This window comes from Sander vitreus, chromosome 11, assembly GCF_031162955.1.
Source record: "Sander vitreus isolate 19-12246 chromosome 11, sanVit1, whole genome shotgun sequence".
Lineage (NCBI taxonomy): Eukaryota > Metazoa > Chordata > Actinopteri > Perciformes > Percidae > Sander > Sander vitreus.
Genome location: NC_135865.1, coordinates 26,802,441 through 26,828,901, shown reverse-complemented (window position 1 = coordinate 26,828,901; position 26,461 = coordinate 26,802,441). Strand labels below are relative to the sequence as shown.

The window sequence follows — 26,461 nt, the reverse complement described above, 5'->3', positions numbered from 1 at the left end:
TCTTTATGGAAAGGATAAAAACAACACCCTCACTATAGAAATAAAATTGAGAAAGCCTCAACTTTCCTCCTCCCACCAATTCCCCTTTAACTCCATACCAAACGTGTCTTTTTTTAAACTGTTACAAAAAGTAAGTATTATAACACATTATAAATGAATGCAGTTTGCTGTAAGTCAGTGTTAAATCTTGTTGATATTGTGGTTTGTAATCCACCTCACCCACTGTGTGTGTGTGTGTGTGTGTGTGTGTGTGTTTGTGTGTTTGTGTGTGAGTGTGAGTGTGTGTGTGTGTGTGTGTGTGTGTTCAAGGTGAGACTGCATTTGTATGTCTTGCATGTGCATATGTATACGAATGTTGGCATGCATACATACATTTGTACGTGTATATAGAAATGCGTAATTGTTTGTGTGCATGCGTTTGCAGGCTTATCTGTAAGCATGTGTCCTTTGTTTGTGTGTGTGTGTGTGTGTGTGTGTGTGTGTTTGCACATGTGGGTTCACCATGTCTGTTATGGTTTCACAGCCTGACACAGGAAGTGCTCCTATCTGATTCACATAATGTCACACATTTCTCTTCAGGTGTTGAACGTCTCTGTAATATTAAACAGAGATGGCATTTGTGGGTCCACCAGTCTTTTTGCAGAGAGAGATAGGTTAGTTACAACCCCACTGCACTTTGCAGGAGAAGAAAAACCTTCCTTGGTATAGAATAATCAAAATTCAGGTCCTGTGGATGGTGATGGTGTGTTTGAGTGATGGAAAGGTCCCACGATGCTCAGGTAAGAAGACGTAACGTTGGTTCTTCAGAATTAAACTTCAGCCTGGCTCAATGAAGTGGAAACTGCTCAGACGGAGATTTTTTTTAACCAACATCAGGACTTTCAGAATGACTGTGAGGGCTTTGATGTGCTCTGATAACGATCTGGAATCAGATCCTGATGTCAGGGGAAGTTTGGTAGAATGAATCCTAAAGCTAATAGATCATTTATCTGTTCACTCTCATGATATGGAGGCTTTTTCTTTGCGTCACAGTGCTCTGAAAACCACAGTTCATAAACTTCAGTGATAATCAGAAAACATTAGAATGACAGAACTAAATTAAACAGATAATACTCGACAAAGGTTAAGGGACACACAGTCTCGAAATACACACACATGCAAACAGGACCTGTACTGCATATTAAATGGAGAGATGTCAGAGCGAGGGGACTGCTCATGGGCAGGCGCTCAAAGGCCCCTCGGCAGTGCCCAGGAGGTCTCTCCAGCTACCAGTCCACACTCCGTACCTTAAGGCTGTAATATGCAAATTCCTCCACATTCCAAGAAAAGGACAAATACTAGGCTACATTAGTCTTGCTTCTCTTCCAGTGTTGCCAGTGTTTTCCACCCGACTGAGCTACTTTTTTATTTTGCTCAGCCAATAAATTGGGCTGGACTGGGTGCCCAGTGAAACGTTTTTTAACAAATCTACCTCCCCTCTTAAGCTTAAGTAAACTTTATTATCCTCCGTGGGGGAGGCAATTTGTTTTACAGCCAGCAGAGAATAAAAAACAAGAGTTCACACACAGGATACACAGCATTACATACATGTACTCATACTAATATTCATATTCATAGGGGTCAAATCTCATCAAGCTATTAATGAGACCAATGATAACAGGGACAAATGAGCTCTTAAATAGCTTAGTCTTACACCTCGGTACAATTAACCTGCGACTAGGGCTGCACAATGAATCGCAATTTTATATGTTAAAGGCAAAATATGTGTTGAACTATTCTAAATTAAGTATTGTGGTGCTGCAGCATACAAATCGTTATATTTTTTCGAGGAAAACGAGAATAATGATACAAGATGTATCATTTCCTCTAATATCGTGAATCATATCGCCATATTATCAGCCAAAATAATCGCAATTAGATATTTCCCTCATATTGTGCAGCCCTACTTGTGGCCTACTTGTGTTCATACAACAAGGGGTGACTTGGGTCAGCAAGGATAGATTTGGCTTCCCTCATGGCTCTGGCTCTGTATAGGAGGGATAACTCTTCTAAATGTATCCCTGCAATTATGCCACACATTTTCACAATTCTGTTTAGTCTGTGCTTAATTTTCAAAGCAAGGGACCTAAACCAGCAGATAAAAGAGAAAGTTAAAACTGTCTCGATAAAACAAGAAGAAAACATTTTCATAAATGATGTATTAACATTAAAACAACTTTCTCAACTTCCGATAGAAGTACATACCCCTGTGGGCCTTAGCACAAACTACATCTGTGTTGGCATCACATGTCAGGTTATGGACTATAATTTTACCCAGATATTTGTTCTGCTGTACAACTTCAACAGCTTGGCCATGAATAAAAACAGGAGAACTTGGCGGAGGCTGCTTTCTGAAATCAATGATCATTTCTATGTTCAGGAATGACTGCTCACCGCTGTCAATAAAATCATTTACAACTAGACCGTGATTAGTGTCCTTGTGATTACAGTAGCGACACAATCACTGAGTCATCTGCAAAGTGAATAATAATTGATAAAATGATAATTCAATCATCCATTAAGTATAATTTAGATGCTGTGTTCAGTAGACTCGACACACAATAACTGATAAATGATGACAGACTCAAACCCAATGGTCCTTCAGTTCATTAAAACTAGGCTGCTTGTTGTCTGTTTGTCTGTCAGTTGGGCCGACCGTCATGGTGTCAGAACTCAGTAAAGTATCCGTGTGCTGTCCATCTGCCATGGCCAGCTCAGAGTTCAAGTATCAGCTCCTCTTCAATGGCCAAATACATCTGCGTGAGTGTGTGTGTGCGTGTGCGCGCATATATATTTCTGTATTTACAACATGTTACACAGGTCTGTGGCCTGTGGGTTTCAGTGGTGACCAGAATTTGTTTTATTTCAAGGAACACATTAAGTATTTCACTTGAAGTCACTTTAAAACCACAGAAAAGGCCCTGTCCCCGGCCTTTTTGTCTTTCTACGTTCAGGCAAAGAGAATGTTCTCTGTTTTGTCCTCATTTCGCTGAAGGAAATTATGAACCAACCAATCTTTGATGTCGTAGAGACAGTTTTGTAGTCGGGCTAAGTCTAAGGCCTGATTATGTTCACAAATCACATCAAAACACTTTTTGTATTTATTTTTGTATCATTAGACTACAATTTGCATTGTCTTCTTTGAAGGACTGTCTGATTCACTTCTTTTACCCAAGGAGACCTTTCTGAGCTTGACTGACAAGTTAAAAGAAGAGTTGAGCCCTACCACTTTAGGAAGCCACAGTATCTCACCTCTGCTCCAGGACTACACTGCACTAAAATGCCATGCAAACGGGGGTTTCTTTACAGAGAAACCTCACACACATCAGTCACAGTTGCATTGCACGTCTTCACAGGCTGTGGACAATACATGCAGCGACTGACCACTAGATGGCAGCAGAAACTGGACTTTAAGCCATGGTGTAGTTGCTCTTCAAAGCTTTAGTGTGTAACTTTTTTATATTAATGAACGTCCGTTACATTCAAGCCATTGCCAAATGAGTTGCTACAAAGCTAATTAAGACTATCAGCTCCACACAACTCTCTCTGTATTTCTCAGTATGACTATGTTCAGAAGATGGTGTCGTCCGGCAACTTTCCCGCGCAAAAACTCGAGTGAAGATAATGACCTCTTCTGAAGAGTCCATCATGTTTTTTTTTTTAATCCTCCGTGTCCTCCTTGGCTACTAGCAACTGTGTGGAGGAGAGGTGGGGGCGGTGCGCGATCACGGAAGGCTTGTATCATGTGGACGCGCTGACAGTTTTGTTGTCATTACTTAGAATTCCTCATGGGGGAAACAGAAACTACGCACTCCAGCTTTAACTTATGATGTGTTGTACAAATTGTTTCTGTGCTTGAAATGAGTTCACCATATGACTAAAATAGTAAATAAATGAAATGTAATATCGCTCGTTCCCTCAGACTGCGCTCCGCCACGGATCTCGAAATCTCCATCTCTGACATAATTAGTTCCACATCCTCTTTCTTGATGGTGACTTTGGCCAACTCATTTTCTCTCTCTTGTTTCTCAATGAAATTCAATGAAATTGAAAATGAGGTTCATTTTGCTCTGTATTGTCCATATAAAGTTGAAGTAAAAGAGATGAGGCAGGATATAGATCTGTTAGTTTAGTTGTTCGAACATAAAATGTTTTTATTTGCAGGCTTTTTAGAACAAGCATGGGCTAAAAGGAAGACTGCTTTGTATCGATGGTTATCTGTCTGCAAGTGGCATTCCATGTTATTTTTTGTGTCTGTGGTTTAGTTTTGTGTATGAGGTGTTTGGCTCTAGTTGGACAATTTATGGATTGAACTGTTGTGTTGTGGCTGTTGTGGTATGTTTTATTTGTTCTTTGTTTTGTACAAACTGAAGAATGTTGTGTGTGGACATTGGACTGAATGAGGAATGAATTACTGTTGTATTGGGGTCATGTAATTCCATGTGGGAAGGGCCATTTAGTGGCATGACATGTAAATAAAAAATATCAATCAATCAATCAAAAAACTGTAGGGAAAACCCTGATGCTGTATGTATTTCTTCCAGTATTTATCCTGCAACTACTGTAATGTCCCTGAAGTATATCAATTACATTATTTCTCTTTTCCTTACATAGCAGATGGACTCGGCTGAAAGTTTGTTCTCTGGTCAGTTTGAAGTCACAGCCAACAACAGTGGAGAGTACATCTGGAGGTTATTTATCCTCCAGCACACAGAAAGTACTGTCCCAGCACTGAAGTCATAGTGGCAGGTAAAATGCTTTCTATTTTGGATGTATACACTGTGTAATATATTGAAAAAACATAATATATAAGTTCTGTTCTGATCAATTCATAGAAAAGCAGTCTTTGCCAGCAGTCAATGACACTGTCACGGTAGCCTATCAGAGCTCTCCAGCTGTCCAGTCAGGCTGTTCTCCATTTATGCCAGAGGTGATGATGTGGGCGGGATGTGGTGTTTTATTTCTCTACGGCCTGTCAATCACCTGCATTACCATTGTTATCTGGGTAAATATGAACACATGGATTGACTTTTTTACTTCTACTGTGCTGTACACATCACATCAAATCAGAGTTTGTGAGTAAAAGTGAAATTCGTCTCTCTTTCTCTGTGTTGCATTCCTTCAGAGGAAGATGAAGAGAGATGAGGAGGATACAAACGTGTATGTCAACACCCGACCCGGAGATGTCAGGAAACCCTGTCAGGAAAAGTTTAACAACAGCTTGTGCCAATTATAAAGACAAGTCAGTTATTAAAGCTGTGGATGTTTTGTGAGAGCTCTCAGATGTGCAAATCACAAGCCTGTAGTTTATGTATGGATGATGATGAAGGTCTAAGACCGAAACGTAATTTTCTAAATGTCAGTGTGCGGGATTTTCTCTAAGTGTATGGAGTCTTTTAAAATACAAAACGACATGCAAAAGGTCAAACAGGTTTCTACAGCAGATAGTAAAGTGATGCACCAAACAGAGAGCATTTATCCGAGGCACAAAACATGCAAAAAACATGACATCTGACCATGTTGGAAAAATTAATAAAAATACAGGGATCAGTTTTTTTTGTTGCTGTTATTACTGTCAAAATAAAATAAAGAAGTCAGATTATGTTTTGTGAGTGCAACACCAGTGTCTGTATGCCAAATACAGTTGTAGAGACAAATAATCAAACTGTTTTAAAATGTGTTTTTTCTCTACACCACTATCTTTTATTGACATTGAAAAAGAAATATTTAAATATTTGTAATTTTTGTGATGAATACATTATTTTTCTGTGTAATGAGGAAGCGTTGGAGTGCGTTTTGTAATGGAGGTGTTTAGTTACTTTGGTCTGGAAGTGGGAAATGAACACCAGTGTCCATCCATCTGTTTTCTATACTATACCTGCTTATCCTGCTCAGGGTCTCGGTCAGCTGGAGACAATCGCACCCTGGACACGCCTCCAGTCCATCCAACATCAGCATTTGGTGTTAATTACTTTACTTGGGTCATTTAACCCTCTGAGATCCAAGGGCATTTTCACATATACATATACATAGCAACTGCGTGGAGGAGGGGTGGGGGTGGTGTGTGATCACGGAAGGCTTGTATCATGTGGACGCGCCGACAGTTTTGTTGTCATTACTTAGAATTCCTCATAGGGGAGACAGGAACTACACACTATAGCTTTAACTTATGATGTGTTTTACGAATTGTTTCTGTGCTTGAAATGAGTTCACCATATGACTAAAATAGTAAATAAATGAAATGTAATATCGCTTTTTGAGAAGGAGTTTTGTCGGACATTGTTTGGATTTTTTCGTCCTCAGAGGGTTAAACAGGCTTCACCTCATATTTTGGGGTTGCAAACTGAAAAAGCTAAGACAGTTACAGTATAAACAAGATCTGAGTATTCCACATAAAGACCACTTAGGGCTCCTACACACTGCCTGCGTGGCGTGAGCGTGGTGTTTCTGTTGCGTGTCAGTTGCGTGGCAGCTGCGTGGCATGTTCTATGTCTTTGCACACCAGAAACGTGTCTGACGCGGTGCTGCTGCTGCTAGCCTTATCTAAACACATGTATGTTTCCCGTATGGGGAGAGAGTTGTGGAAATTTACTGCACTCACGCAGTAGTATACTTCATGTTAAACATACTGATTTGATTACAGCAAAGACAACGTCGGCAGTATTGACGGAAAAATAGGATACAGAATATTTCGTTCTATATTAACAGGTGCAATATTTGAAAATCGATAATTATTTATTTTTTAAAATTACATTTATATCTGCGTTTATGTCAAAAACTAGAGACTTTCAAACATATTATAACGTATTCTATTTTGCCTGGAAACGCTTCCAACACACTTGCGTGTCGTGTGAAAAATAGGTGTCGGCCCTATTTCTAGCATGCGCGTGTGCGCCAAAAACGCGTGCGTGTCACGCAGGCAGTGTGCAAGCTCTAACCTGTTAACATGCAGGCAGTGTGCAGGAGCCCTTAGTTTGACATGTGCTTCAGTGAGTTGAGTTTTTTTTGGAGTTCTGTAGGCTATATAAAGCTGACGTGTTTTCTATCTTTTATTGGTATTTTAATTATTAGGATATCGAACTGAAAATGCAACTTGGAAATTTTTATGAAAAAAATGCAGATTGTGATGTTGTGCAAGTTATCACCACTATCTGCTCTCCTGCCTCTGCAGGAAGTGAACAGATGTCAAGTTTGATGCTCAGCAACCTTTCTGGAGCTTTCATGTTATTTTGGAAACTTTCAAATGATTAAATTCTTATTTATTTTGTAGGATAACAAGACAATGCTTGGGAAATTACTCTGTTTGTGTGTGTGTGTGTGTGTGTGTGTGTGTGTGTGTGTGTGTGTTCTTGTATGGTCATTGATCGCACTTGCTTCTTGTAAATTATGTTTTGGGTTTTTTAGTTCTGTGTGGCTGGGTGTACAGAATGCTTCTTTGATCCGGTTTCTGTATTTTACTTACGCTTATACTGTATTCTTATGTTTGTTGTTTATGCTACCTATGCTCTCATGTATATGATACATTTTTAAGGCCCTATTGGAACTGAAGGAATTATTTTCCTGGCAAATAAATTGCCTTTTTGAGGGACTTAACAAATTCAAACACTCACCAAAATTGGCGGTTGCATCAAGTCTGGTGAAAATGTACGTATTTTAAGAGTTTCGGGAATAGGCGCACAAAAATGGCTCGCTAGCGCCCCCTACAAAGTTAAAATTTTTTTGCCCTTGCAGTGCGTAGACTCACGAAACTTAGTGCACATATGTAGCATGTCAAGACGTACAAAAGACGTCATTGGAGCCATACCCTAAACCCAACAGGAAGTCCGCCATTTTTATTTAAAAGTTCGTAATTAGTGCGATTTTGGCCATTTCTACGTCGTACTTTAACAAACTCCCCCTAGAGATTTCATCCGATCAACTTCAAATTTGGTCTGAACCATCTTAAGACGTTAAAGATGAAAAGTTATTAAAAGAAAAACATTTCGTCATAGGGCATGGCCGTGGTGGGGCGGCCATTTTGTGCGCCATCAAAACAGGAAGTGGGTGTAACTTGAGTGTACATTATCCAATTGGCTCGAAACCTTTCAGAATTCATAACAGTCCAACCCTGACGACATCTACAGGCCGATATTGGCTCAAAGTCATAGTGCCCCCTAGTGGCAACAGAAAGTAGGCCTAAAAGTCAAGGTACTATACTTTAACGAACTCCTCCTAGAGATTTCATCTGATGGACTTCAAATTTGGTCTGTACCATCTCAACACCTTAAAGATGAAAAGTTATTAAAAGAAAAACTTTTCGTCAAACAGTGTTGGCGTGGCATGGCGGCCATTTTAGAGTGTTTAGCGATGAACGAGAAAGTGGCTGTAACTATAGTGTTCAATGTCATATCTGCTTGAAATTGAATCCAGGCCTGAGGACATATACAGGCCAATATTGATTTTTGGTCATAGCGCCCCCCCACTGGCAACAGGAAATCAGCCTTATATGACAAACATCATCCGATTTACATGAAACTTTGAATGTGTGGTCTTCATGTGATACTAAGCAGCCCCCTATACTTTAACCACGCCCACTTACGCAGGCCGCGCCCCCTTTCATAACATTTGAACCGTTTAAGGTAGTGTGTTGTGTGAGGTGTCATTGAACTCAGCAGAGAGTTTGTTTGTCATTGTTCATGGTTTGGCCCACCCCCTATGTTTAAGCCACGCCCCTTTTTATAACTGGTGACCCATTTAAGGTAAAGTCTTGTGTGAGGTATCGTTGAACTCAGCATAAAGTTCCCTTTTCATTGGTGACAATTTGCCCCACCCCATATTCTTAAGCCATTCACTCTTTAATAAAATAATAATAAAAATGACATGTTTCTTGTACACTATTGTGTGAGGTATCATTGAACTCAACAGAGAGTTCTGTTTTCATTGGTCATGGCTTTGCCCGCCCCCTATGATTTAACCACGCCCCCTTTCACAGCTAATTAACTGTATGACGTAGAGTCTTGTGTGAGGTATCATTGAACTCAGCAGGGAGTTCCCTTTTCATTGGTGACGATTTGCGGTGTCTGAGTGCCGCGCAAATGCACGGTCGCAAGGAGCGGCGTCTGCCAATAACCCTGACGCGCGCAGAGGTGCGAGGGCCCGTCCAACGCTGCTTGCAGCTTTAATTACATTTTGTCTTTCAATGTAAAGCACTATAAAATGATTTGTAATGAAATGCGCTATATAAGTAAAATTGCCATTTATTTGACTTTAACTGTCTTTGGTTGGGCTGTGTGAGAGTTCAATCTTTCTTAATACACATTAAATCTAGTTCACTGCAACTGCAACAGCAGGAACAGAGTTCAGACAGAGTTATTGATTCAACAGGGAACTTTTTAAAATCAGACATGCTTTACAGCACATGCTTTGGCCATTATTTTTTTCTTTTTTCTTTTTAAATCAGATATAGTTTAAACTACATTGAAATCAGCCTTATGTGATGACTTTTTTTTAAGTACAGACAGGCTGACTTCCAGCTTCAGACTTTTTCTTTTGCACTTCATGCTAAACTGAAACAATGAAAGCAGCAGAATTAAACCACAAAAAAGCAGATGACCAATCATAGAAGCAGGGTTTCTACAGGTTTCACTAATAGTCCAGTCATTTTATGAAAAAAGGTTGAACAAATTGCAACAGAAGCAAACTGTTTTGCTACAAAGATTTTGTATCCTCAATATGTCCTGAGTAAGGAGAAAAAGCGTATAGGGTAAAAATGTTAACCTTTAGATATCACCATGAAAATTACTGAGTTGATTACTTACATCAAGACAAACAAAAATGAAAGTTTTTTTAAATTGTTTGTTAACGTGGGCAAACAATGCATAATCTAATTACGTATGTGCTAATTTGCATAAATACCGCAACAGATCTAAACATTGCGTATAGCCAGGTGAAAATGTCTTGTTGAATCTTGTTGACATATAACAGTAAAAGACTTAATGTTAGGGTCTAAATGGAACCCATTTAGGCTACCCATGAGCATTAAAGTGCCCATGTTATGCTCATTTTCAGGTTCATCAATGTATTTTGAGGTTGTACCAGAATAGGTTTACATGGTTTAATTTTCAAAAAACACCATATTTTTGTTGTACTGCACATTGCTGCAGCTCCTCTTTTAACCCTGTGTGTTGAGCTTTCTGTTTTAGCTAGAGTGAGGCATCACACTTCCACACTATCCCATCTTTGTTGGGAGTCAAGGGTAAGGAGAATGCAGAAGACAAAAGGTAGGTCCTGTTCCCCATCTCTGCAATAATAATTAATAAAGGCTGGTTTAAAGTACTTCTTCCTGCCTCAATGTATTAATGCTCATGGGTAGCCTAAATGGGTTTCATTCAGACCTTAACATTAAGTATGTTACTGTTATATGTCAACAAGATTCAACAAGACATTTTCACCTCACTATACCCAATGTTTAGATCTGTTGTGGTATTTATGCAAATTAGCACATACGTAATTAGATTATGCACCGTTTGCCCATGTTAATAAACAATTTCAAAAAACTTGTAATACATTTTTGTTTGTTTTGATGTAAATAATCACCTCAGTAATTTTCATGGTGATATCTAAAGGTTAAAAATGTTCATGTGAGAAAAAGAATGAATAGGCGTATGAATAGGCTATATTTGGGTCTTTTTCGAAACTTTCCCCTAATGGGATTCTTTCGTGCTTTTTTTTCCTTACTCAGGACATATTGAGGATACAAAATCAGTTGAGTTTCCTTCTGTTGCAATTTGTTCAAGGTTAACCCCCATTTTGGCTTAAAATGACTGGACCACAAGTTAAATGTAAAACTTTTTAACCATTATGAATGAAATTTAAGACCTTTATCACGACATCAAAAACAAAATCAGATGTCAGAGTCCGGAAACATTGTCTGAAACAAGCATGATTTCCTCATTGGCATTATAGGACTGGTGTCTGGATTGGCTGTAAAATAAGTTGCATGTTGGTCTCATTAGGGCCCGAGCGCCGATAGCAGTGAAGGCCCTATTGAAACTGAAGGAATTATTATTCTTCTTTCTTCCTGCAAATTAATCACCTTTTTGAGGGGCTTAACATACTCAAAACTCACCAAAATTGGCGGTCGCATCAAGCCTGGTGAACATTTACGTATTTTAAGGGTTTCGGAAATAGGCGCACAAAAATGGCTCGCTAGCACCCCCTACAAAACATAAAAAATGGAGCCCCTGCAGTACCTTTTACGTAGACTCACGAAATCTGGTATGCATATGTATCATGTCAAGATGTACAAAAAAGCTCATAGGAGCCATACCCTTAACGCAACAGGAAGTCCGAAGTCCGAAGTTCGAAATTAATGCGATCTTGGCCATTTCCACGTTGTACTTTAACAAACTCCTCCTAGAGTTTTCATCCGATCGACTTCAAATTTGGTCTGTACCATCTGAAGACCTCAACAATGAAAAGTTATTAAAAGCAAAACTTTTCGTCCAATGGTGTGGGCGTGGCATGGCAGCCATTTTGAGCATTTATCGATGAACGAAGAAGTTCTTGTAACTTGAGTGAACATTGTCATATCTGCCCAAAATTTCTCACAATTGACAAAGGTCCAGGCCATCTATAGGCGAATATTGACTTTTGGTCATAGCGCCCCCTACTGGCAACAGGAAATCCACCTTATATGACAAACATCATCTGATTTACATGAAACTTATAATTTGTGATCAATATGTGATACTGAGCCGCCCCCTATACTTTAATCACGCCCATGTAACCAGACCACACCCCCTTTTATGGCTTTTGAACCATTTCAGGTAGAGGCTTGTGTGAGGTATCATTGAACTCAGCAGAGTTCCTTTGTCATTGGACATGGTTTGACCCGCCCCCTATGCTGAAGCCACGCCCCTTTTTATAACTAATGTCCCGTGTGATGTAGATCATTGTGTAAGGTATAACTGAACTCAGTAGAGTGTTCCTTTGTCATTGGTCATAGTTTGGTCCGCCCCCTATGCTGTAGCCACGCCCTCTTTCATAACTGGTGACCCGTTTAAGGTATACTCTTGTGTGAAGTATCATTGAACTCTGTAGAGAGTTCCCTTTTCATTGGTGACCGTTTGTCCGCCCCCTCTACTTTGTAAATTTGCAATACACCATTTCCAACGCTGCACACTCCACGGTGTTCGTTGTGTCAGACCGTTGCACAAATGCAGGGTCACGTGGTATGGCGTCCGCCTATAACCCCGATGCGCACAGAGGAGCTAGGGCCCGTCCAATGCTGCTTGCAGCTTTAATTTGTAGTTGTAATTGTAGTTGGACTAGCAACAGAATGAACTACAACACCAAGGAATAAAAAAAAAAACACTTTAAAGTGCTGCTGGAACATTTCAATGAGCATTAGAGGTAGCGTTACATTGACATAGGGAAATTAAGACCTACTGAAAATTATTTAAGACCTAGAACAAAATACTTTAATGAATTTAAGGTCTAACATTGGGATTTTGAAAATGTAGACTTTTTTAGACTTTTTAAGACCCCGCGGAAACCCTCTAGTTGCGTAACACTTAGCTGAGAGTAGAAAAAACAGTTGAAACCGGAGCGTTCAGGACAGTTGGAAATCTGAATCTTTTAGCTCATGGGGATTTGTCTAAAATACGTTTACTTCATTTTTTTAAATTTGTTTTGGCCACATTTAACATGAAAATCCAAAATTATAACACTGTAGATATGACTGAAAATAGGGAAAAACATAATATGTTACCATTTAATCAGATATAGTTTAAACTACACTTAATTAGCTTCATGTGATCAGTGCATACAGGCTGACTTCCAGCTTCAGATTTTTTTTCTTTTGCACTTCATGCTCAACCATATAGGCCTACTGAAACAATGACAGCAGCAGAAATAAACCACTGGTTTCCGTGTGACTGAAGAGCGTAGTGCTGACTGTAACTTCAGCAAGAATGGGGCTTAACCCCACAGAGTGTTTCCAGGCAAAACAGATGTGACGTCAGGAGGACACAGAATGTCATAACATCAGCACTTTCATTGTCAATCTATGTGAAAAAACACAGTGAGTAGAATTAGCTATTTTCCACCGTTTGCACCTCATCATTGCATATCAAGTGTGTCGGGCAAAGAAATGCATAGGCCCTACGCAGCAAATAGTCTAATATTCCAAAGAAGAAACTGAACTGATGAAATAACAGAAACTGTCACATGTGATGTACGGTCACATTCAAACTAGAGCTGCAAAGATTAAACGATTAATTAATTAGTTGTCAACTGTTATATTAATCAACAACTATTTTGGTAATTGATTAATCAGTTTGTTCTCTGAATCCGGCTTCTATAAATGTGAATATTTTCTAGTTTCTTTGCTCCTCTGTGACAGTAAACTGAATATCTTTGAGTTGTGGACAAAACAAGACTCGACTTGAGGTTGTCATCTTGGGCTTTTGGGAAACAGAAGCCTTTTTAGTTTAAAACTGATTATATATATTATATATTGTAATTCTGTAGCATTAGAAAACAAATGTCATTTATGTAACATTAAACAATACAACAACTTCTCAGGCCTATTATGGTTACATTTGAAGCTTATTTTAAGCAAATGAGGCAATACCTCGACTTCTCAAATGCCATGTAAACACCTTACCCTGGTTAAAATTGGAGTTCTCATAACCCGGTTAACAGACCTAGAGAACTCCTTCAGTAACTGGGTTATTCCTCCATGTATACACCTTAACTGGGCTATGATTGATCTAAGTGTCTGTGCATGCTTCAACGGCCCTCCTCACTCTCCTGGAGTGGTTTTTGAACCGGACATAATCCGTCATAGCGCGCTGTGAGTTTAACACATCCATGGCTGTGAGTCGTAGTTGTTGCTATGCATAGATAGATATACTGACTAGATGTTGCCTTGGCTACTGCTGTTCATTGGAACGAATGTGTCAATAGAGCTGCCTTCTTGGCGCAGGGAAGCCCCTCCTCTTTAACGCATCAGCGTCAATGTAGGCAAAGGTCTAACGGAAATAAAATCACCATAAATTTTCAAAATCTCATGTGATTTTCTAGTTTTTTTGGTTTGTCCAAAGGTCAGACATGTATTTATGATTCCAGCTTTTGATATTAATGTAATCTACTTAATGTTCAAAATGGAATGCCTAGTGCTAGTAGGCCTAGGGTTATTAGTCACATTCTTCCACTTAAGTAAACTTAAAATTAACTATCGCTACTTACCTTAGCCTAGCCTACGGCATGCAAAATGGCTACAATGGTGTGACTATCCAGAGTTGAAAATACATGTTAATTAATTTAAACATTTGAATTGTATTGGTTTACTTTGTACATCAGCAAGCCTGCAATACAATGTGATGTAAGAGCTACCCAGCGTAAAATGGATATATAACAAGACAAAAACAAGGACAAATTTTTTTTCTGATATTTTAACTGATATCAAAACATTTAATATTTATTACAGCTTCATAAATGATTACAGTATACAACACAGGTCAACCATTCTTAAAACTAAGTGTTTAGTATCCTTGCAACAACACTACCTTACACAGTTTCTTCCTTTTGCTCTGCCGTTGCAGAGTATGAACCTTCGCCACATGGTGTTGTCTCAACTTATGAAAGGTACAGACAACCAGTGAAATTAAGCTAAAGTGGTGGTTGTCTATGCCATCTTGAGTCTCAACAATGTGATCACAAAGACCAAATATGTCATCACACCCTACTTCTGCTTTCACAACTCTGTTTAACAGAGACACTGGGCACTGACTGCTGGGTTGATGTTAGAGGCCCGTCGGATGCAGTGCTCAGCCGAGCGAATCACCTTAACGGTACCTTGACTTGGTATCACTAGGTCTCCATTGTTATTACACATAGTAAGTTATTATTATTAACTAGCACTAGTATGGGTACTAACTAACTAACTAGCATGGATTAACTACATGCGGTCGTCGACCAAGGACTGAAACATGAAATATAATTCCGTAACATTCAATATCATAAAACACATTCTCACCTGTGAAATGTTATCCCTTGCTGTTTTTTTTTTATTTCTTTCGTTCGAACATCCATAAGCAGCACAAAAGTCCGGCATCTTTAGTGCTGATCTGAATGCGGGAAAACTAATTTGGCGCTTCAGATCCCCATTCCAAGATGGCAGTGAAGGGAAGTGAAGTGATTAGCTACACCCCCGAAGGAGTTGGAGGGACTAAATAAGATCACCTCAGTCTTACTATCATTTAATTGAAGACAAATCTTTGCCATCCAATATTTCACATCCTGAAGGCTGTCAAGGAACTGTCTAACTGTGGTATTTCTACGTTGTAGAGCTCCTTTAATGGGACAGATCAGATAAGAATGGCATAAAGTTAAAGTAAGCATAAAGCCTTTTCTTTGTTTAGGCTGACAGAAAATCCCGTTCTGCTCTATTGCAGATGTGGTGAATGCTGCCCTTCGTTTGCATGTTGTTCTTCAGCTATCCCGAGTTCTTTTAGGAAAAACTACTGACTCCTTAAGGTACCCAAAAAGAGTGGTATTTGTCTAAAATTAACTATCCTATATTTGCTGCTACTTAAAAATGAAATAATCAGAAGACCATAAGAAGTGGTGTGCTGTGGTGGCACAATCAGTGCAGACTTCAGGAGGATTGTGTATTTTTATATAAGAATACAATAATTAAACTAATGGAGTTGTTCAGTTGAGTAAAAACGTATCTTATAGATATTTTAGCTTAGTTTAGCAGGAATTCAAACTAAATGTCAAGCCTGCAACAGTTTCCACATGAACAAGTCAATACAAAACCTTCCACAAGAGTTATGTGCAAAAAGGTTGAATATATTTCTTTTGATTCTGAGGCATATCAGCCCTGTTTTAAGAATGTTCTTGGATCAAATGGGTATCAGGTTTTATTAGTATCTTGTTTGATGATCTACATACTCCAGTCCTGGCAATGCAAGACTGTGTTCTTCATAACTGACGAAAAAACTCCATTGTGACTTTGTACATATTCACACTAATACATTTATTGTTTCATTTTAATGCTTGCTTGCATACAGAATTTTGTTCTTCTCAGCTTTCCTGAAGAACCACAGCCGGTTTAACTTGCCATCTCTCTTTACCGGCAAAACCCCAGCATCATTTCCTGTGCTGGCACACTTTTTCCATGACAGCTGAAGGAAATGTATCACTATAAAAGGTCACTTTCACAGTTTTTGCTGTATTTTAATGAAATTTGTTCAGTGCGAGGGTGTGTGCTCACCAGCGATTTGAGAGTTTTTACTGCCTGTGTCGTTCTGTGTACAGTAACTGTTCGAGATACTGCAGGATGCTCCTGACTCACAGTGTGATGTTATGGATTGTGTTGACAGTCCTCAGCCTCTGCCTGCCTGTGTGGAGTGGTGAGTAGAAACAGAATTTTACTGATGTGATGATCCAGATGTTCAGAACATGGTTTGGTAACACTTGGTAACTAAAAGATTTTTACAAACAGTTGTTTTTGCAATTTTGCTGGACATCTCTAGGCGACTTGAACCCAGACCTTCGCCTATGTTGGCTCCATTTCTTATCCTTATCCAAACAATACATTTGGGAGGACCTGAACCACAGCATGATTAACACTGAATACACAACATTTTCACACCACTTCAGTCTGAGCTGAAAGCCATACCTTCTAACCTTCTAGCAAGATTTAACTAATAAGATGTGGAGTATCTGGATTTTATTTTTGTATATTTTATTTTAGAAAAAATGTGACAGTACTGGAAAAAAAAACAATGTTGTCATACTGAGGGTGTGGAGCAAACCAGTTATATGAAGACAGACATTGTCCTTCATTACACTGATTTTCGGTGTAAAGGGCTTGGGGATGTGTTGTCTATTAGAAACCACCTGTTTTAATTTGTCTTTGAATAAAATACCACCATGAGTGCAAAGCATAGAAAATGATAGTAAATAGATAGTAGCGTTTGTTCCAAGTTAGAATAGCCTTTTTCCTTTGACCCTATATTCATCTTCAATGATGGGACCATTAAAAATCAAAGTGGTTCATTCACTAGGAAGCATGTGTTCAGCAAAATGTGTGGCAGTATGTCCTACAGTAGAGATCTTCCCCCTATGGGGGTCCTCAGAGTTACTGCAGGGGGGCCTCCAAATTATTTCTATTCTATTATTTCCTTTAGTCTTTAGGCTGAGCTAACTGGCTTCTGGATGTATTATATTTAGCACACAGATGTTGGGAGTGGTATCAATCTTCTCATCTAACTCTCAGCAAATAAGCGAAAAAAAAGCACATTTTCCGAAATGTCGAACTGTTCCTTTGAGCTTTTCCATCTGAAAGGTGGAATTCTGATAAAACAAAAGTGTTCATGAAAGTTTTCTCTCTCTTGTCAAACTCAATTTACTATTTAATTATTATTTTTTGATCATTGATGGTCCTGCCGTTGTTTGAAGATACATGTTGAATGAATGTTGTTGTTTGTTTTATGTTCTAAATGAATGTGCGTGATACAGTTTTTTTTCCGTAATTTTCATAATAATAACAATTCATTGTAATAAAATGACAATAAAGGCTTATTATCCTATCTGTGGCTGTAAAACTATCACACTGTGGCACTGGAACTGCAATGTAATGCACTTCATTAATTATCTGTACATAAAAATTAAAATATTTTGAGGATGGCTTGTTTGCTGTCTTACTAGGAGTTGGATGTGAGGTTGATATCCATTTTTCTCTGTGTTCAGTGAGTGGAAAAACTCGATGGAAACTGTATTGCTTAGCTTATTAGCTAGCTTTAGCCATCTATCCCTCATTAAGGAGTGTGTGTGTGCACTTCTGCACAGCTGCTGTGTGCAGTCAAACCACAACGTTTAAGTGTTTTAATGTCAAACACAGGAAGTGACGTGTGGGTGTGGAGAGTTTTCGGGATTTTGTAGGCCACCTCTGACAGATATGAGTAACGAAAAGTTATGTAACAAGTAATGAAATTCATAATTTTTCAAGTAGCATTAACAGTCAGTGACCATTTTCTGTTGTCCAGTTAGTAGCTCGCTCCTTCACAGAAAGCTGCAGTAAGTTTGTTAAGTTGCTATTTGTTCTATTCTTAAAAAAAGTAAAATTTTGATCTTAATTTCCTGCATTCTGGTGAATTTCTAGGCAACAATTTGTGTCTTTTCTGCACCAATTTATGGTGTAAATGTCTTGATTTATGTAAAGGAAATTATTATTATCCTGTATTGTTCAACGTGTTTCGAAATGTTTTTTTTTAGGAATCATATACAGTACACCTCAACAACAAATCTTTAAGAGGATTAGACCTAAATCTACATAAATGACATGAAATCACAAGAGAGCTCATCTTTATTTTGGTCGCTCCTGTTGTGTTCCTTAATTAGACACAGTTCTTGTTTTCCGTACATGTTTGACATGTACAGTCATTTGTACCTCTTTTGTAAAGTGGGTTGTCTTTGTTTATCAGTGTTTTAAGCCCCCAACGTCTCCTTCCAGGCAGCGCTGCCTGGAAGGCACTAGGATTAGGCAATGGTTATGGTTAGAGTTAGGGTTAAGGTTAGGGTTCGGTGCCTTGAAGTCAATGGTCGCAGCGCTGCCTGGAAGGAGACGTTGGGGGCTTAAAACACCACCGATCCTTCGTCTTTCATACCTCTTCCACCCCCCCCCCCACCCCGGAAATCTAAGCCCATGATGGTGAGATCCAAACTCGAAAAAGCTATGCACACTTGTCCATATCCTAACCGTGTCCACCCAACCTTCCCTTTTTCTCTGCCAGCTGTGAAGGTGATCCAACCCTACAAAGTAGTGAGCACCAATGGTACAGCACAGCTCCAGTGCTTCGTCCAACCCCAACCCTCCTTCCACAAGAGCCAACCCTTCGACGAGCAAACCCTGCTGTACCCGTACCCTGACCCTGAGGAGCTCCGCATTACTCTGCTGAAAGGCCTCCACGGCACCCAGGAACTCTGCTCGTCCACCCTCAGCTTCACAGAGCAGACAGAGCCAGGAGTGGAGAAAGAGAGAGAGGTACGTCTGTTAAAAAGAATGAAATCTAACAAGGCCCTGAGAACACATTTTCATTATCAGCGTCATACTGAAAAGAGGCAGGTATCTTACAAAAAAAAAAGCCTCTTTCCTTTGACGCTAGACATCTTCAATGATGGGACCATTCAAAATCAAAGTGATTCATCCACTAGGAAGCACAAATGTGTTCAGCAAAATGTGTGGCAGTATGTCCTACAGTAGAGATCTTCAACAGGGGGTCCGGGACCCCTAAGGGGGGTCATCAGAGTCACTGCAGGGGGGCATCCAAATTATTGTTCATTTTTGACAGTTTTGAATCCCACATATTATTAGCAAATATAAAGCGCCACTGATTATAGGCTTACTGGCCTAAGGTGGTCATTAAGGTAGCCATCCACAGATACAGTTAATCCTGAGGGTTCAATGTGCCGCATGTATGTGTAACATTAAAGGATGGTTTATAAAATAACGCCGACAATTATTATTTTAATAGCTTAGTATTCTATGCTAAAATAGATTTATAAAGACTTCAGGCCACCCTACACTTTATTGTAGGCCCAGTTTAATATGCAACTTAATTTTATACAATATATACAGTAGAGGGTCCCTGCTCCATCTCTCTTTCAGTTAAGGAGTCCTTGGTGTAAAAGCGTTGAAGACCCTTGAGCTACAGATTATGAGGAATTTTGGCCTGAGGGTAGTGCCAGAGGTCACACTGTCCAACAGGTGGAGGGAGTGTACATGTGCTCAGTAAATCTACTTTTTAGGAATTTAAATATTATTTCTTGCGAGCAAAATGTAATTTCAAGGAAGAAGAAATGCCTCCTTAAATAGAAAGAGTATGGCAAAAAAATAAATAAAACAAATGCTTGGAACTCATGTGGATGGTTAGGAATACATAGTGTACATATAGTTTATGTTTATGTTTATGTAGTAATCCATCAATATGGATTACTACATTATAAACATTCACCGATGCATACGAGTGCACATGCTTTACTTCAGGTTGTCTTCACACAGAAAGGACCCAAATAATGGAAACTATTTCATGCTGCATCCTATCCATGGAGCAGGGAAAAGAATTAATAAATTAATAAATAATAAATAAGTACATTTATAACTAGATTTAAAATAAATAAAACATAAATGAAAAAATAAAAATATTATTTTAAAAGTAAATAAGAAAAATAAAAATCAAAGGGAAAATTTTATAGGAAAGTAAATAAATCGAGGAATTAATTCAAAGCTAAATAAATAAAGAAGCAAATTAAAACAGAAATATCAATTTATGTCACAATTTTAATCAACTAATAAGTGCCTGCATTTATTTTTAATATTATTTTTGGTACATTTAATGGTATAAAAATCCATTCATTAAGCCATTTATTTAGTTTTGATTTCGGCAGCTTCCGTCCTCCGGTGTGAACTGGAGTCAAACTCGGGTTTGATGTGTGTTTTAGGTGCAGTGCTCTGCTCGGCTGAGAGAGGGCGCCGTGGAGGTGACAGTGTATGGACTGAAAGCCACAGACACAGATCTGTATCGTTGTGGAATAGAGATCTTCTACCCACCACCATACCTGCGGCTCGCTGGCAACGGCACCCTCATTCATGTCTTAGGTAAGACGCCCACACGTGACCTGCAGTTTACCCACTGGCCCCACAGTTCACACATCTGTCTGTCTTCCATTCAGTCTTCCTTTCATCTTCATCCATTCCCTTTGTTCACAGACAACTCCGACTGTCCCGTGTCGGAGGCTCACAGACAGGCTGCACAGCAGGGCGATGAAGGAGAGGACGATGAGGAGAGGGTAACATCAGGAACAGCTGTTCCTGTGGTTGTACTGATGATACTGGTTATATGTGTCCTCATCAGCATTATCTACTTCCAGGTCAGAGCATTTTATATATATATATATATATATATGGGGGGGGGGTTCATATATATTTGACTGCTTGAATGTGTCAATAAAAACCATGTGTAGCAATATATAATAATATTGAGGGGGTGATGCATCTTGATGCATTGGGTTATAAATTGATTCACCTAGTTGACAGGATAATCGTTGAGACCAGTGAAGATTCACACTCCTAATATATATATATACACACATAGTATATTAAGGGTGGGAATTGCCAGAGGCCCCACGATACGATATTATCACGCTACTGATGTTGTTGCAATTTTAAACATATTGCGATATTCTGCGATATATTGCAATTTATTACCTTTTATCTAACTTCAAACTGTGTCCCCAAAAGAAAACTTTGTCATCATCTGTTTTATCTAAAAAGATACATTTCTCTGTTCAAAACCAATTGATTTTATTATACTTGGCGATACTATGCTGTATTGATTTTTAACCCCCCAAAAAATAAAAATATATAATAGTTACTATGGCAGAAGTTGGATGCAGCATGTTTGATGCCAAAGTTAAACTTTCAAATAGCCCTGAAACACCTGCCACCTGTCTGGCTCTCACCTCTTCCTCTCCACTGAATGATATGATAATAATGATCATATGTTGTTTGCTGCATTAAAATCGGTGTGTTTTCTATTTGCAGGCGAAACAGTGTGAGCGAAGGAGGAAGGAGATTGGAGTCCGACCAGAGCCTGATGTGTTTCACAAGGTGGACGCTGCTGCATTTTCATGTTAAAACTGAAAAACACAGGGCGGCCTCTAGCTCACCCAGTAAGAGTGAGTTCTTAGCAGTGGCCAGGGTTCGAATCCAACCTGCGGCCCTTTGCTGCGTGTCACCCCCCCCCTCTCTCCCCAATTTCCTGTCTATCCACTGTCACTATCTAATAAATAAAGGGGAAAGCCCCAAAAAAATTATCTTTGAAAAACACACTGGAGAGTCAAAAAGCTGTGTCCAAAGCTGCATAGTATCTCAACGCAGTAGAGTACGGATATTAGAGGAATATTGGCTCAGTATTGACCGTTTATTAAATATCACCTCTCTTATGATTGAGGTTCTTTTTTTTTTTTTTTTTTTACCATAGCTATAAAAAACACACCAAAATGACATTTTTGGTGCATGTGCATATTTTACTTCTTAAGTATAAAAATAATGTTTACATTGTTGTGAACACACATTAGTATATTAAAAGATGTAGCTTTGATGGAGTTTCCATTTCCATACTTGAGTTGTTGAGACACCTATAGGAGTTCTCACATAACTGCAGCTGGAAGGCGTGTTATAGACAGTATATAAAATGGACCAACAGATCCCGTTGCTCTGGATGGAGAACAGTGAAGGATATTAGAAGCACTTTTCCGGTGATGGCTGAGCGTTACTGCGCAGCCTCCAACTGAGAGAGACGACGTAAATGTGACGTGAGCAACGTGTCTGAAAGTTGTAAGTCTTCTGGTAGCTGTGCCAAGAGAAATCTCAATCATTCCCAATCTTGCAGAGACGGAGAGCGTCGGTATATGTAAGGAGATAACATGGACACAGGCTAATTATTGCTAACTAAAATGTTAGTTAACATTAGTAATTAAACTAATGGAAGTCGAAACTGCCTGTGAGCTTCTCCTGTACTATACGGTAATTCCTCTACTATGCGACAGTAAGTCGCGTGGTTATGACACAATCGTTAGCCTATTTTTACAAAAACGTCTGCTACGGAGCCATAACGTGAGATACAAGGTAATGGAGCCTTTTATACATTGTCATGTTTCTTTAGAAATAAACAATGGACAAATAAAGTCTTTAAACGCTTCAGATGTAAAGTTATTCGCTGTCAAAGTGACGTCAAAATGAATGGCAGTCAATGGGATGCTAACGGGGGGGTGAGTGCTTGTTAGCATCAAAATGGCGCCATAGGAGGTACGCGTTGTGGAGAGAGGCTTACCCCCTTGGCTAATACTGTGTACAAACTACTTGTTTGATTAAAAACTGAATCACTCCGGCTAAGAAAATGCAAGGCTTTGAATCAGTACAGCTGCATTATGGCTATGGAAGTTATTTGCATGTGACTTTATTGTTACCTTATGTCAGTATATATTTTGTTGCCATTGCAATGTTCAGAAAATATTCATGTTGAATATTTCCTTAAAATAAAGTTTCTTAACTTTAAGTTTTAAGGTTTTGTGTAATTATTATCTTCAGAAACATGAATATGCATCAGTTTTTTGTTATATTTGTCACGTCTAGGGAAGCAGGCTTGGCCCCAAAAGTGCAGAGACGAGGAGGCGGTGGAAGATTTATTAAATGAGATGGCTTATAACAAAGGAAGTCCTGAGGCAGGCAGGCAAAAGGAGTTAATAATAATAATGAATAATGTTTAATACTTTTATTGATCCCCAGTTGGGAAATTACAATTTTGTTGTTTTGTTGTTAGAACACACTACAAAAAAGGCCTGAAATATACACACACACACACACACACACACACACACACACACACACACACACACACACACACACACACACACACACACACACACACACACGCTCAGGTCCTATACATGCACAAATAAAGATGTCAGAGTGAAGGGGCTGCAACTGCTGGGGAGGGTGGTTTGGTGCCTTGCTCACGAGCACCTTGGCAGTGCCCAGGAGGTGAACTGTCACCTCTGCAGCTACCAGTCCACACTCCGTACTTCGGTCCGTATGGGACCAGCGGTTCACAACCCAACTCCCTACGGACTGAGCTACTGCCATCCCTGTGTTCCAAAACAATCCGAAAACTGAAGACTAGGGAATAAAAAAAAGAAGCGGGGCTTCTAATGTTGCTTAAATTGCCTCCTCGATTCCTCCACTTGCCTCCATTCCTCATGGGGGAGGAAATCATGGGAGGAGAGGAAATGTGTTTTAGAGGGATGAGACGTTTCTCAAATGGGGGTACACGTTCCCCTGGGGGTACTTTGGAGTACTGCAGGGGGAACGTGATCTTTTAGCAAAATGCTCATTTAATAATATGTCATGCATAATTCCTAAAATAATTATACTATAATAATGAATGAAGTGGTGGATTCTGAACATTTGAAATGTAGCATATAACAGTTTTTTCAGTTACAAGGTTGTTGTTAGTAAATCTAAATAAAAGTAAATCTTTCACTGCCGACACTGTATTGTTCCTCTTTATATAGATGTAAAAATGTTTTGCGCTGGTCAGGGGGTACTTGGCTTAAAAACACAACTGAAAGGGAGTTTGAGAAACCCCTTTTATATTTGTTAAAGTTATATTTGTGCACATTGCAAAATAAGCTGTGTGCAGTCATTGAAGAAGTGGTTCAAGGAAATGTCACTGACGCATAGAAGGTTAAGCCAGTAGCGTAATGAGCCAACACCGGGCCCCTAAACAGGATTATCAAGGCGGGCCCCCCTGCTACAGCACGTGATGACACAATGTCCACGAGTAGGCTACAATGAATAGGACAGGATAGGATCATAGAGACACAGCATATAAGAGATGAGATGACTGACAAAATCAGAAATAGCCTACGCGCACCACAACAAAAACAAAACACTGGTGAATGCGCACCATAACACATGAAAAAACACTGCTGGTGACAGCACACTATAACACATTGTTACTCACTGCTATGACTATACACACATAGGCCTAGGTCTAAATACATAAAAAAGATGCTCACTTATTTTATAGCGGCATTTTCCAGGCTTTCCTCTGTGCAAAGTTGTGGATTAAATCCTCAAGATCCAGATGGCGTGCACGGGCACTCTCAATTGACAGTATGGCAAGTCCAGAGAGACGACTCTGTCTCATTGAGCTCCTGAGATAGCTTTTTCAGTTTCAGTTTTGAAAAAGAATGCTCTGCAGAGGCCACTGCCACTGGGATGGTCAGAAAAAGCATGAAAACAGTGCAAACCTCCCCGAAACTCGCAGTGTTTGTTTGGCATCTTCAAAATTCTCGGAAAAAAAAACTCGGAACACAGTTAGGTCTCTGATGGCCCTGTCCAGTAGCTGGACTGCTGTAGCGAGAACCATGTCTTTGGACTGTAGAAGTTTTGATATCACATTAGTTCGCTCCAGGATTTTGCTTTGGAGGACAACAAGACAAACAAATGAGAATTTCTCCATTGCCTCTTTCAACGATGCAGCCTCCTCCCGTTCATCTTTCTTTCTGCTTGTCAGTGAAAGTTTTGCCAATGCCTTCATCACATCATTGTACCGATATCTCAGAGCAGTTACTGCTTCATAACGTGAGGACCATCTAGTCGGGCATAACTTTTTCAGTGTTATGTTGGAGTCATTGTTTGTGTCGTCACTGTCTGTTTTATTTGAGAGCATTGCCCATCTCTTTATGCTGTGCCCAAAGAACACATAAATGCGCTCAACAATGTCAAGGAACTGCCTTACATCTTGCATTTTCACTGCATCATTAAGGATGAGACTCAAATTGTGTGAGGCACAGTGTACATACACAACAGTTGGCAGCTATCCTTGCTTGGACTCCACTGTATATGCCACGCATATTTGCGGCACCATCGTACCCTTGCCCTCTGCACTTGGAAAGGTCTAAGCTGTTTTCCTCCACAGACGCAACAATCTCCCTAGTAAGCTCACTGGCCGATGAGTCCTTAACTTCACGAAATCCAGTGAAGGACTCTTTGATCGGAACATCAGTGGCAACAGCGACAGCATCTCGCTCAACTATGACATATCTGAAGATCTGGCTCATCTGATCAACTTTAGCCACATCTTGTGTTGTGTCCATAATCACGGAGAAAAATGGAGCTGATTGTATTTCTTCTAGAATGTCTTTCTGAGTATGTTTTGCTCTAATTTCGATAAGCTCATTTTGTATCAGTGGGCTTAGGTACTTGATCGAGCGAGCAGTGCGGCTAATCAGATCTTTAAGCACTGGGTCGTACATTGCCAGGAGCTCAATGACAGAAAGGAAATTACCATTGTTCATTTCCCCTATTTTTTCCCTATGTCCTGTAAAGGGAATGTTGTTCATAGCTAAAGTGAGCGTAACATTAATCACACGGTGTAGTACCTGTCTCCAAAAGCTGGCCTTATGAAGTATGTCCCTCTCCATATCCTTATTCATAGTTCCATTCTGACGCCAATGGTCGCATGTCACACATGCAGCTTTATGTAGAGTGGATGACTCGTGTTGTTGAATTTTCTTTGAAAAAATTACACCAGGTATTTGTTTTCCATGTTGACTTGGCAAAAAGCCAACAGGGCTGGCAGTAGGCTACATCTAGTGTGGGGGAGTAGCACAGCCATGTCCTCGGTATCTCCAAACCAGACTTTGTTTTGTAAAGGTAATATGCCGTAGTAAAGGAGCGGTTATCCTGTGCGGGATCCCGTGGGAAAGGGCCAGTAGGTTGGCAGGACCCCGTAGATAATATATAACGTTTGGCATTTGAGTCTAGACACTCAGGATAATGACCCATGTCAGTTGGATA

The 26,461-nt window shown here is 39.6% G+C and overlaps 1 protein-coding gene and 1 long non-coding RNA gene across 2 annotated transcripts; both read left to right on the top strand.

The window, feature by feature from the left end:
* The first annotated feature begins 554 nt into the window (after positions 1 to 554).
* Positions 555 to 5,816, top strand: LOC144525589 (uncharacterized). The gene is made up of 4 exons (XR_013502692.1): positions 555 to 779; positions 4,654 to 4,788; positions 4,875 to 5,044; positions 5,165 to 5,816. It is a non-coding gene; the product is annotated as an uncharacterized LOC144525589 (long non-coding RNA).
* Positions 5,817 to 16,192: 10,376 nt separating this feature from the next.
* On the top strand, positions 16,193 to 23,153 carry cd28 (CD28 molecule). Its single transcript, XM_078262551.1, has 5 exons — positions 16,193 to 16,442; positions 18,828 to 19,078; positions 20,536 to 20,692; positions 20,804 to 20,964; positions 21,638 to 23,153. The coding sequence occupies exons 1-5, from the start codon at positions 16,370 to 16,372 to the stop codon at positions 21,728 to 21,730; spliced, it is 735 nt and encodes a 244-aa protein (XP_078118677.1). The 5' UTR covers positions 16,193 to 16,369; the 3' UTR covers positions 21,731 to 23,153.
* Positions 23,154 to 26,461: the final 3,308 nt, after the last annotated feature.